This window comes from Schistocerca piceifrons, chromosome 1 (assembly GCF_021461385.2).
Source record: "Schistocerca piceifrons isolate TAMUIC-IGC-003096 chromosome 1, iqSchPice1.1, whole genome shotgun sequence".
Taxonomy (NCBI): Eukaryota; Metazoa; Arthropoda; class Insecta; order Orthoptera; family Acrididae; genus Schistocerca; species Schistocerca piceifrons.
Window position 1 is genome coordinate 213,608,408 of NC_060138.1, and position 13,380 is coordinate 213,621,787.

At 43.7% G+C, this 13,380-nt stretch overlaps 1 protein-coding gene across 1 annotated transcript in view; it reads left to right on the plus strand.

The window, feature by feature from the left end:
• LOC124783347 (probable cleavage and polyadenylation specificity factor subunit 2) overlaps positions 1-13,380 on the plus strand; it is a 174,496-nt gene that overhangs the window by 98,931 nt on the left and 62,185 nt on the right. The window contains exon 9 of the mRNA XM_047254014.1: positions 1,113-1,268. Within this exon, the coding sequence (XP_047109970.1) occupies positions 1,113-1,268 (156 nt within the window). The remainder of the gene's footprint in view (positions 1-1,112; positions 1,269-13,380) is intronic.

The window sequence follows — 13,380 nt, forward strand, 5'->3', positions numbered from 1 at the left end:
GGAATTTTCATGTGTTTCTGATTCTAGTCTATAGGTGGCAGCACTAGCTAGATGTGGGAATGTCAAGTCCTTTGGCCGCTGGAGGACATTAAAGTATGTGGGAAGATGTTCTCCCATTCCCCCTGAAAGGGTTAACTTTGACTGTACTAAACAAATCTTGAGTAATTTCAGCAATGCACAGGTTGAATGTACAGTTCTTATACACAAAAATAATTTCAAGTTTTGACTTCATAATGATTCTAGTTCAGCTTAATCATCAAACACTGTTTATAGATATCTGTTTAGACTTCATTTGAGATACATTTATGTTTTTTTTAACATTCATGTAGTAAATTGATAGGAGAGGGGAGGAAGCTGCTGAGTACCTTGCTTCCAACCTTCTCTTGTAACATTACTAACAACAACAACAACAAAACCTCAAAATTTTATTTCAGTCAGCTCATTGATATGCATGAGGCTGTAGGTGATTTCTGTGAAGTGTGTGGATTTGTTTCAATGTTTGTTTAGCTAGTGTATGTACATTTATAAGAATTTTTTTAAACTTGCTATTTCACTTACATGAAAAGTGTTTGGATGAAAATTATATTTGTTGACACAGTTTTTTAAAATGGTTTAAATGATGAAATACCTGATAAGAATATGAAATATGAGTGTTGCCTGAATGTCAAAGGCTCAGGACTGTAGGAATATTAGTATCACAAGTATGAGGTTTAGTTACAAGTATAATTTGCATTTTGACTATTACTATGTAGTAACTGATTGGTAGTTTGGAAGAAATACTTTCTTCACTGTCATCTGTTTAGTCCTTGATATTAATAAGCTAGTCATCATCGCCCTCCCCCTTCTTTTTAAATTTTGTTTATTGTTTGGCGACTGCAGATTTTGTCACTGCATTATTAGTGCTTTCCTTAATAAATTCCTAGGTTCACGTGTATTCATTTCTTTCATAAGCCACACATTGTCCACGCTAACCTGCTATTTCATAGTTTTAATTCATACAAAATGTATCAGCATGAATAGGTCATTATTTGAAACATTATTGTTTCTTTAGAACAGATGTGGAAAGTAGAACCTATTTCAATGTACATCTTAATATGCCTTTTGTTTTGTAGGACATCACCTGGAACACTAGCCCGACAGTTAATTGAACTTGGTGGGAACCGCACAATGACTTTGGAAGTACGGCGTAGGGTGCGTCTTGAAGGTGCTGAACTTGAAGAACAGCAGAGAAAAGAAAGAGAAGCAAAGGAGGCCCGGGCAGAGAAAAGGTAAAACTTTGAACAATTTAGTATTCAAGTTCATTCATCATCAATAATCCAAAAATAAGAGAAAGGCAACCACACATCTTTACCTGATTGATGTGTATTGCTTAGAAACATGCAACAGAAAACAGTATTCATGCAAGCTTTCAAGCCCTTACCCTTTATTTAGCAGAAGTAAACATATTCACGCACACAACCACACAGGCATCACTCAGACACACACTGCTGTAGCTGTGGTTTTTACTAGAGAAAGAGCAAGAGCTCAAAGACTAGTCATTAATATTCATCAAACCTTTACTGTAGTGCTGGAATCATTCCAACTGTGCAAAGTATACATTCATCTCAACAGGAACTTCCATATTTAATGTGACCCTATTTTGCAGCAGGTGCATTTTTCAGCTTTTGGTGTAGGAAAATATCAGTGGGGGTAAATCTGATCAGTACAGTATATAGTCAGTAACTGTGCCAGTACAACTCACGAAGTTTCTGTTATAACTTCAAGTTGAACAAATATATTTCAATGAAAGTCACAGATCAAGTAAACAGAGTAAGATGTGTGTACACTTTAACAGTCAAATCATAACTGAGTCCAAGTCTAGCGGCCGCTGGCTGGCTGGCTGCTTAGGTGGCAATGCTGCTGCATGGCTGGCAGACAGTGCTGCATGTAGAAGACGCGCGTAACTGCGCGGCGGCACTTTGAAAGATCGGCGAGTCACAACACTTTTCTTCCCTTTGAATTTTTTGCACAGGTCTTGATGGAGGTGGCCTGTAGATTGCTAACGTCCATAGGTTTTTTTGACTGGCCGTAAAGTCTCGAGGAGGAGGCTTCCCGTACGGACGGAATTGTCCCCGATGATAATGGGTCGAGATGACAGGAGACATGGGGGTTGAATCTGCTTGGGCCCCGTGCACCAATGATGATCATCTGGTTCCTGCATGGCCACGTCTCCTGGTGGCGTCAGTTCTTGTGCTGGCACCGATATGTTGGTGAGAAGACTGCGTTATGAGTAATGAGAGATTCCAGTATCCTGAGCATCAGGTAGAGCCGAAGGTGGTGTAGCGGCATCCGGAACAGGTGTCGCTGGCACACGAGGCTGAAGCTGGTCCGAATGATGCACTGCAACACCCGTGTCCGTCTGGATTTCATACAGGCGTTGGCCACGGTGTCGTAAGATGCGGCCAGGACACCATTTTGGCCACCTGCCATATCTCCGTACCCATACGAGGTTGTCGGTGGTGAATCGGCCAAGCAAAGGCACCTGCGGCTGTGAGGTGGAAGGCCGCAGAAGATGAAGTAGCGTGCGGGGCTTTCGGCCATGTAAGAGCTCAGCCGGGCTGTGGTCGCCCATGGGGGTGAAACGGTAAGAAGCCAGAAATTGGAGAAGCGCATCACCAGCAGAAGGAGTTTCCTCATCTGAGCCTTAAATGTGCGGACCAGTCGTTCAGCCTCACCATTTGAGTGTGGATGGAACGGAGGGGCCGTGACATGCACGACGCCGTGATGGGCACAAAAATCCGCAAAATCGGAAGAGGCAAATTGCGGACCGTCATCAGTAACAAGAGTAGAGGGAAGGCCTTCCAAAGAGAAATGCGAGCTAGAGCATTGGTGGTTGCCGCGGTGGTAGGTGACATGCAATGGACAATGAAAGGAAAGTTAGATTAGGCGTCAATAACGAGAAGCCAATAAGTACCTAAAAAAGGTCCCGCGAAGTCAGCATGAATATGCTCCCAGGGCTTCTCAGGCGAAGACCACGGTGACAAAGATGACTTCGGGGCTGCGGCCTGTGACGCACAAGGGCCACAGGCAGTGACCATGTGTGCGATTTCAGAGTCGATGCCGGGCCAGTACACATGACAGCGCGCCAGAGATTTTGTGCGAGAGACACCCCAGTGCCCTTGGTGAAGGAGGCACAAGACCGAAGCACGCAAAGACGCAGGTACCACAACGCGCAGCAAAGCATTTTCAGTGGAAAGGAGGGTAACACCATCCCTAGCCGTGAGGCGGTAACGCAAAGCATAGTAGTTCCGCAACGGATCAGAAGTCTTAGCAGATGGATGATCTGGCCAACTCTTCTGAATACAGCGTAAAACCTCCAGAGAGGGTAGGGTCAGAACCCGTAGCAGCCGCCAGCTGGTCCCTGGTGATGAGGAACCCATCCACAACCCGTTGCTCGGCAACATCCAGGTGGAAACACAAAAGTTCATTCCTATCGAATGCCGGATCAGGACCCATGGGAAGGCGAGACAGTGCATCAGCATTCACATGTTGAGCCGTCGGCCGGAGATGAATCTCATAATTGAAACGAGACAAGTAAAGAGTCCAACGCTGGAGGCGGTTTGCAGCCTTGTCGGGAAGTGACGTTGATGGATGAAACAAGGAAACAAGTGGTTTGTGATCCATAACAAGATGAAATTTGGATCCATAGAGAAAAACACCAAACTTATGAAGAGCATAAATAATGGTCAAAGCTTCTTTTTCAATTTGAGAATACCTTTTTTGGGCACCCGTGAACGTTTTGGAGGCATAAGCAATGGGTTGTTCAGAACCGTCAGGAAAACAGTGTGCAAGGATTGCACTGATCCCGTATTGAGAAGTGTCTGTGGCAAGAACAAGATGTTGGCCAGGTAGATAAGTAGCCAGGCACGGGACCTGTGTCAGCATAGTCTTCAATTTCTGGAAAGCCGCATCGCATGACCCAGACCAGTGAAAAGGCACGTTTTTATGCAACAGGCGATGCAACGGCTGAGCCAGCGAAGCAGCAGACTGTAAAAACTTGTGATAGTATGCTATTTTCCCCAAGAAGGCCTGCAGTTCCTTAACAGATGTAGGGCGAGGAAGGGCATCGATCGCACCGACAGTTTGCTGAAGCGGACGAATGCCATCCCAAGAGAGTTGAAACCCCAAGTACATGATAGACGCCTGAAAAAAATTTTGATATCTGAAGATTACACTTAAGACTGGCAGTCTGTAAGACATGGAAAAGTGTGCGGAGATTTTGAAGATGTTCGTCAGTGGTGGAGCCAGTGACAACAATGTCATCCGGGTAATTTATACACCCAGGGACAGTGAGCAATAATTGTTCCAAGAATCGCTGAAAGAGAGCAAGGGCGCTGGCAACCCCGAATGGCAATCATTGGTATTGATAGAGGCCGAAAGGCATGTTAAGGACCAGAAACTGCCGGGAAGCAGTGTCGAGAGGAAGTTGATGATAAGCTTCTGACAGGTCAAGTTTAGAAAAATACTGGCCTCCAGCAAGTTCAGTGAACAATTCTTCAGGTCGAGGCATAGGGTAAGTGTTGATAAGGCATTGAGCATTTACAGTGGCTTTGAAATCGCCGCATAGACGAATATCACCATTTGGCTTAGCAACGACAATGACAGGAGAGGACCACTCACTGGAAGTGACAGGAAGCAAGACCCCTGAAGCAGTGAGACGATCCAGCTGCCGTTTGACCTGATCACGAAGGGCCACAGGAATGTGCCGAGACCGAAAAACCTTAGGCCGAGCAGTGGGTTTGAGTGTGATATGAGCTTCAAAGTCGTTTGCACGGCCTAACCCAGGAGAAAAAAGGGATGAAAATGTCATCGACAAGGAATCCAATTGAGCATAAGGAATAGCATCAGAGACGATATTGACAGAGTCATCTACGGAGAACCCAAAAACGCGAAAGGAATCGAAACCAAAAAGATTCTCCGCGTTACTATGGTCAACCAAAAATATGGGAACAGTGCGACGACAGATTTGTAAGGTACCTCAGCATCAAATTTTCCCAAGAGAGGAATCTTCTGTTTATTGTAAGTCCGTAATTGCCTAGTGACAGGTGACAGGATTGAAGAACCCAACTGAAGATACGTCTGAGAATTGATGATAGTGGCAGCAGAACCAGTATCCACCTGCATGCGAACATCTCGACCAAGTATTTGGACAGTGAGGAATAACTTCCCTGAAAGGGAAGAAGTACAATTGACAGACAACACAGAATCAGAATCAGCGTCACGTTCATGAACATCATGTATGTGGTCGGATTTGCAAACGTATGACACATGACCCTTTTTTTTTTTGCATTTGTGACACTCGGCCCAACGTTGTGGACAATCTTCTCGTGAATGTTTCGTAAAACACTGCGGTCATGAAGGAAGTTGCCGTGGGTTTTGCTGCAGTTTCTTAGAGGTTTGTTTATGGTTAGGCCGAGGCTGCGCTTGGGAGCATACTGCGGCCACGTCAGCTGGTGGGGACATGCCACACGCTTCGTCAACATCGCACAGAGGTTGTATTTCCCTGACGTCGCCCCTGCCTCTATTTGCGCTCCAGTGTTGCGAGAAATTTCAAAAGACTGAGCGATGGATAGGACTTCATCAAGAGTCGGATTTGTCAACTGAAGGGCATGTTGCCTAACTTCTTTGTCGGGTGCCGGTCAGGTAATAGCATCCTGTACCATGGAATCAGCATAGGATTCTTTGTGAACTTCAGTAACAAATTGACACTTTCTACTGAGGCCGTGAAGTTCAGCAGCCCAAGCGCGATAGGATTGATTCGGTTCTTTTTGACAACGATAAAAGGCAACACGAGAGGCTACCACATGCGTTTGCTTTTGAAAATAGACGGACAGAAGTGAGCACATTTCAGCAAAGGACAAAGACACAGGATCTTTCAAAGGAGCCAATTGCGACAACAACCGATACATTTGAGGTGAAATCCATGAAAGGAACAGACTTACATGTGTGTTTGTCCGCGACATGAAATGCCAAGAAGTGCTGTCGTAGACGTTTTTTGTAATCAGATCAGCCTTTCGCTGTCTCATCGTAAGGAGGAATAGTAGGTAGAGACAACGACGAGAGATGCCCCGCATTTGATGCCGCGACGAAATCTCGAATCGCATTTGTGAGAAGTGTTTGCTGTTCTGTGAGACCTTGCAATAGTTGCTCTAAAGTAGCCATGGAAACATGTGGGTCAACAATGGAAAACAAAAATCACTACCTCATCGCCAATTGTTATAATTTCAAGTTGAACAAATATATTTCAAGGAAGACACAATGCATGGCTGGCAGACAGCGCCGCATATAGAGGACGCGCGTAACTGCGTGGCGGCACTTTGAAAGATCGGCGAGTCACAACAGTTTCATTATTTCAGCTGAAGAACTGTGAGCAGGTGCAAGCTCATGGCATAGAAGCTCTTTCTTCTAAAAGCAGATATTTGATATTGACAGTATCGCAATGCCCTGTGAGTTCCAAATTATAGTGTCTGTAATCTTTTTGAAGTGGTCAGTTTTGTGGAGCGTTTTCAACAGCTTCCTTTCATCGTTCATTCCCTATTGAATACTAACACCACTAAATTTCATTGGCTTAATAAATCACCAGATTTAAACATTTTTTAATCACATGCTAAGGGACTCGCTCTTATCTTTAATAAATTAAATTAAGTATCTACGCTTCTGGTGTAGCTATGAGTTTTGTTTAATTTGAGCTCAATATTTTTTATCTAAAATATTTTTTTTAGAAGTAATTGATTAACCAACAACTTTTCCTTTCAAAATAATTGTCAGTTTTGTTGCCTTTTACCCCTCCCTCCCTCCTAAATGATCTCGATGCCTCTGTTAGCTAAATCTGTACAATTTTCAGGTGAATATCTATGTATAAAGAGTGTAACTTGGAAGATTGTTTTTAAAGCCCTCAGGGGCTCAGCATTCATTTTCTGGGTAGGGGCTTGATGACCACGGGGTTTCTGAGCTGGGGAGTGGTAAGCGCCGCCAGTCCTCTCTCGCAGTAAGTTCTGGGCATGCTTCAACGAGCATGTGTGGTGAGATTGTGAAACGTTGTGAGTCACAGGGAACAGGGATCTTGGCTTGATAAAAGGGATTGCGATGATGATATAAACCCCTATTACAAAATCCGTCAGTCTCAAGGGGTGCTGCATATTGATGAGATGCATGGCTGTTGAGGTGAAACAGTTATTAACGGGAAACCTCTGGGGAAACTACCTCACTTCAGTTGTATAAGACTTACCTAGGCACACGGGGCTCTGTCTAAATGGACTTCAATTTCCCTTTCTGTTCATGGTACCAAGATGGATCCTTCAAAATTTTTCATTCCTCCTCCCAGCAAAAAGAGTGAGCCGCTGGAATGTACCAACACCCAATAAGAGGGGCCATGTAGCCAGTGCTACCAACTCAGAACTGTTTCAGAATTGTAGTTTGCATTGTGACAGAAGACATGGTGCTAATCAGACTGTATTTTTATTAGTTAAGGAAAGGGGAAGCTTTGAATAAGTCTTATCCTTTTCACATTCAAAAGGGTTTAGAGGGATTGCAGGTACGTTAAAATCTATTAAGCGGTTGCAAAATGGGTCACTGTTGATGGAAACCACAAGATCCCAACAAGTGATGAATGTGCAAAAGGCCAAAAAAATTGGGAATATGCCACTGAGACTGAACTCTTTACCACATTAAACTACTGTAATGGTGGTGTGACGTGCAGAGACATGGTGGACATCCCAAAAGGAGACAAAATTGAATGGGGCCCAGGAAGGCATTGTAGACATGCAGAATATTATGGAAAGGGTTGTAAGGCAATTAAATCTGATTCGTTCATCCTCACTTTTGAAAGCGCTAGACTCCCAGAACATATTAAGGTGAATTATTTCCCCCCACCCCTCCCCACAATGAACCATGGACCTTGCCGCTGATGGGGAGGCTTGCGTGCCTCAGCCATACAAATAACCATACCATAGGTGCAACCAGAACGGAGGGGTATATGTTGAGAGGCCAGGCAAACATGTGGTTCCTGAAGAGGGGCAGCAGTCTTTTCAGTATTTGTGGGGCAACAGTCTGGATGATTGATTGATCTGGCCTTATAACATTAACCAAAGCAGTCTTGCCGTGCTGGTACTGCAAACGGCTGAAAGCAGGGGGACACCACAGCCATAATTTTTCCCGAGGGTATGCAGCTTTACTGTATGGTTAAATGATGATGGCGTCCTCTTGGGTAAAACATTCCGGAGGTAAAATAGTCCCCCATTCGGATCTCTGGGCAGGGACTACTCAGGAGGACATCATTATCAGGAGAAAGAAAACTGTCAGATCCCTTAATTGGGTAGGTAGGTTAGAAAATTTAAAAAGGGAAATTGAGAGTTTAAAGTTAGATATAGTGGGAATTAGCAAAGTTCAGTGGCAAGAGGAACAAGACTTCTGATTAGGTGAATACAGGGTTATAAATATAAAATCAAATAGGGGTAATGCAGGAGTAGGTTTAGTAATGAATAAAAAAAATAGGAGCGCAGGTAAGTTACTACAAACAGCGTAGAGAACGCATTATTGTAGCCAAGATAGATACGAAGCCCACACCTACCACAGTAGTACAAGTTTATATGCCAACTAGCTCTGCAGACGACGAAGAGATTGAAGAAATGTATGATGAGATAAAAGAAATTATTCAGACAGCGAAGGGAGATGAAAATTTAATAGTCATGGGAGACTGGAATTCAATAGTAGGAAAACGAAGAAAAGGAAAAGTTGTGGGCAAATATGGAATGGGGATATGGAATGAAAGAGGAAACTGTGTGGTGGAATTTTGCACAGAGCATAATTTAATCATAGCTAACACTTGTTTTAAAAATCAGGAAAGAAGTTTGTACACGTGGAAGAGGCCTGGAGACACTGGAAGGTTTCAGATAGATTATGTAATTGTAAGACAGAGATTTATGAACCAGGTTTTAAATTGTAAGACATTTCCAGGAGCAGATGTGGACTCTGACCACAATCTATTCGTTATGAACTGTAGATTAAAACTGAAGTAACTGCAAAAAGGAGGGAATTTAAGGAGATGGGATCAGGATAAACTGAAAGAACCAGAGGTTGTACAGAGTTTCAGGGAGAGAGCATCAGGGAACGATTGACAAGAATGGGGAAAAGAAATACAGTAGAAGAAGAATGGATAGCTTTGAAAGATGAAATTGTAAAGGCAGTAGAGGATCAAGTAGGTAAAAAGACAAAAGCTAGTAAAAATCCTTGGGTAACAAAAGAGACGTTGAACTTAATTGATGAAGGCAGAAAATATAAAAATGCAGTAAATGAAGTAGGCAAAAAGGAATGAGAATGTCTCAAAAATGAGATTGACAGGAAGTGCAAAATGGCTAAGCAGGGATGGCAAGAGAACAAGTGTAAGGATGTAGAAGCACATATCACTAGCGGTAAGATAGATACTGCCTACAGGAAAATCAAAGATACCTTTGGGGAAAAGAGAACCACCTGTATGAACATCAAGACCTCAGATGGAGAAGCAAAGAAGGGAAAGCAGCAAAGTGGAAGGAGTATATATAGAGTCTATACAAGGGCAATGTACATGAGGATGATATTATGGAAACGGAAGAGAACCTAGATGAAGATGAAATCGGAGATATGATACTGCATGAGGAATTGTACAGAGCACTGGAAGACCTAAGTCGAAACAAGGTGTTGGGAGTAGACAACATTCCATTAGAGATACTGATAGCCTTGGGAGAGCCAGCCCTGACAAAACTCTACCATCTGGTGAGCAAGACGTGTGAGACAGATGAAATACCCTCAGAATTCAAGAAGAATATAATAATTTCGATCCCAAAGAAAGCAGGTGTTGACAGGTGTGAAAATTACCAAACTATCTGTTTAATAAGTCACAGCTGTAAAATACTAACACGAATTCTTTACAGATGAATGAAAGAATTGGTAGAAGCCAACCTTGGGGAGGATCAGTTTGGATTCCGTAGAAATGTTGGAACGTATGAGGCAATACTGACCCTACGATGTATCTTAGAAGATAGATTAAGGAAAGGCAAGCCTACGTTTCTAGCATTTGTAGACTTAGAGAAGGCTTTTGACAATGTTGATTGGAATAATCTCTTTCAAATTCTGAATGTGAGAGGGATCAGGTATAGGGAGCGAAAGGCTGTTTACAATTTGTACCGAAACCAGATTGCAATTATAAGAGTTGAGGGGGAGGAAAGGGACTGCTGGTTGATAAGGGAGTGAGACAGGGTTGTAGCCTATCCCGATGTTATTCAATCTGTATATTGCCCAAGCAGTAAAGGAGACAAAAGATAAATTTGGAGTAGGAATTAAAATACATGGAGAAGAAATAAAAACTTTGAGGTTTGCTGATGACATTGTAAGTCTGTCAGAGACAGCAAAGGACCTGGAAGAGCAGCTGAACAGAATGGACAGTGTCTTGAAAGGAGGATGTTAAATGAACAATAAAAGCAAAACGAGGATAATGGAATGTAGTCTAATTAAATCAGGTGATGGTGAGGGAATCAGATAGGAAATGAGACACTTAAAGTAGTAAAGGAGTTTTGCTATTTGGGGAGCAAAATAACTGATGGTGGTTGAAGTAGAGACGATATAAAATGTAGACTGTCAATGGCAAGGAAAGTGTTTTTGAAGAAGAGAAATTTGTTAACATCGAGTATAGATTTAAGTGTCAGGAAGCCTTTTCTGAAAGTATTTGTATAGAGTGTAGCCATGTATGGAAGTGAAACATGGTCGATAACTAGTTTAGACAGGAAGAGAATAGAAGCTTTTGAAATGTGGTGCTACAGAAGAATGCTAAAGATTAGATGGGTAGATCACATAACTAATGACGAGGTATTCAATAGAATGGGGGAGAAGAGGAATTTGTGGCACAACTTGACTACAAGAAGGGATCGGTTGGTAGGACTCGTTCTGAGTCATTAAGGAATCACCATTTTAGTATTGGAGGGCAGCATGGAGGATAAAAATCATAGAGGGAGACCAAGAGAAGAATACACTAAGCAGATTCAGAAGGATGTAGGCTGCAGTAGGTACTGGGAGATGAAGAAGCTTACGCAGGATAGAGTAGCATGGAGGGCTGCATCAAACCAGTCTCCGGACTGAAGACCACAACATCATCATCTTTGTTTAACTGTGCGGCCCTATGTCCCCTACCCAATGCACTAATTTAAATGCCATCACATTGGGCATGCCACTCTTGAATGAAGGGAGAATCCACATGTGACAAATGTGGTAAGGCTACCCATGTTCATCTCCTCCAAAGTGTGCAAATTGCTATGTGGCTTACCCTGTCTGGAGTAGGTACTGCTGGGTCTCCCTTGGAGAATGAAAGATACCAGAGATAAAACAAAACAGATCCATTGTGGTGAGGCCAAAAAGGTTTGTAACGCCATGCAGCCTTCCACGTTCCCTACCCCCTGTGCTTCAGTTGTTAAACAGGTAATTCAGAAAACTGATGCTGCTACACAAACAGAGGTTGCTACTGTTAGCACTAGTACCTGTGTTTGTCAGTGTAGTTGGGCTGCTGCAGTTACTGCAAAGCCCACACTTTCTCCCAGAATGTAAGACATGGCCATGGTAGTCGATGTTGTGGAGCTCCCTGCTTCTCCAAAGGTTCAGCCTGGTCTACTGCCCAACACTGCCACTGCCATAGGTGTGGATCCGAAGCCTAAACAGAGCAAAGATGAAAAAGGTCAGGCATCCATCGCCAAAGGGGTCGAGAAGCAAACAGTCTGATCATGTCGACATCATCCTCTCTGATGTCTCTCATGATTCTTCTGTAGAGCTAATGGACGTTGATGTTGGCCTGGGGCAATCATCTTGCCCCAAGACAGAACCTCCACTCATTGCGAGCTCCCCTCCCTGGCTGAAAGACAGGCTAAAAGTGCAACCCCTGTTATAGGTGGCTCCGATATTACAGTGGAACATTAATGGGTTTGAAAGCACCCTGTGCTTGTATTTACAGAAAACACATTTTAAACCCTGTGATGCCCTTGTACTATGGGGCTATACTCTAGGGAAAGGAGCTGCTGTGTTTGTCAGTAACATGTACCATTCCTCCCCTCTCCCTGTGGCTACTGACCTGCAAGCAGTTGCAGTTGAAATTCATGTTTGTTGGAGGATCACTGTTTCCTGAGTTTAATCACCTCTGAAAGAGGCAATAGACTCTGAGGCTCTCACCGATCTTATGGAAGAACTCCTCCAATCATTTCTTCTACTGGAAGACATTAATGCCCATCATGTCTTGTGGGCTCAACATCTACTTGCCCTCAGGGTTGCATTTTGCAGAGCTTCATCACAACTCGTGAGCTGTACATCCCCAACACAGGTACTCTCTCTCTCTCTCTCTCTCAATTCTGTGTTGTTACTGGCTCGTCCTCAGCCTGTCTTTCTGTTCTCCAACCCGTGAAGAACCTGTTCAGTGGGAAGTCATTGACAGTCTTCATTCCAGTAACCACTTCCTACTCTGCATTCATCTACTGGATGGAGCATTACCAGCACAGAAGCCACCAAAATGGGCTGTCAACAGGGCTGACTGGATGCTGTTCAGCCTGCTAGCTGTGTTTGAATTCTGCGACTGCATCCAGGAATGGGTGGAGCGCATCACACAAATGATCCATCATGCCGTTGACTTATCGATCAGTCCTCAAGACATCATAGGAGGCAACCTGTTCCGTGGTGGACTGGTGAGTGCCGCTCAGCAATCCAGGGCAGGCATGCAGCTTCTCGATGGTTTAAATAGTACCGCCCAAAAGCAGACAATCTCACAGCCTTTGGCTCATGAAAATCAAGGCTCGACGCATCATTAAGGAGAGCAGGAAAAGTGGCAAGTATTTCTGGACTGCATCAACTGCTCCACTACTTCTACAAATGTATGGGAGGCTACCAGGAGGATTTCCGGTAAACACAATCATTTACCAATAGCAGCAGTGCTGAAATGGATGTCTCCGAACAATGCCTGGAGGCATGGTTCAGACAAGGGCAGAGCATTTTGCAGTGACCACTACCGATGCCAGCAAGAATCTGATGTTTTGCTGCTACCATGCGGCTGCGAAGAGGGATGACTTGGTCTTCAGATAATACAACTCTGTGTCTTACAGATTTCTTTCCTTCATGTGGGTGCTGGAATCAGCACTGTCTGAGATTTTTCATGCAGCCCTCAGTCGTGACCAAATCCAGTAGTGCATGCTTCGACATTTGCCAACAGCGTCAAAGGGCATTGTCCTCAAATTTTTGTTAATTTTATATGGCAGATAGGCAACTTCCCAACTTGTGGAGAGAGGCAATTCTGGCACCTCTTCTCAAACCAGGAAAGGACCACACATGTCCCAGTAG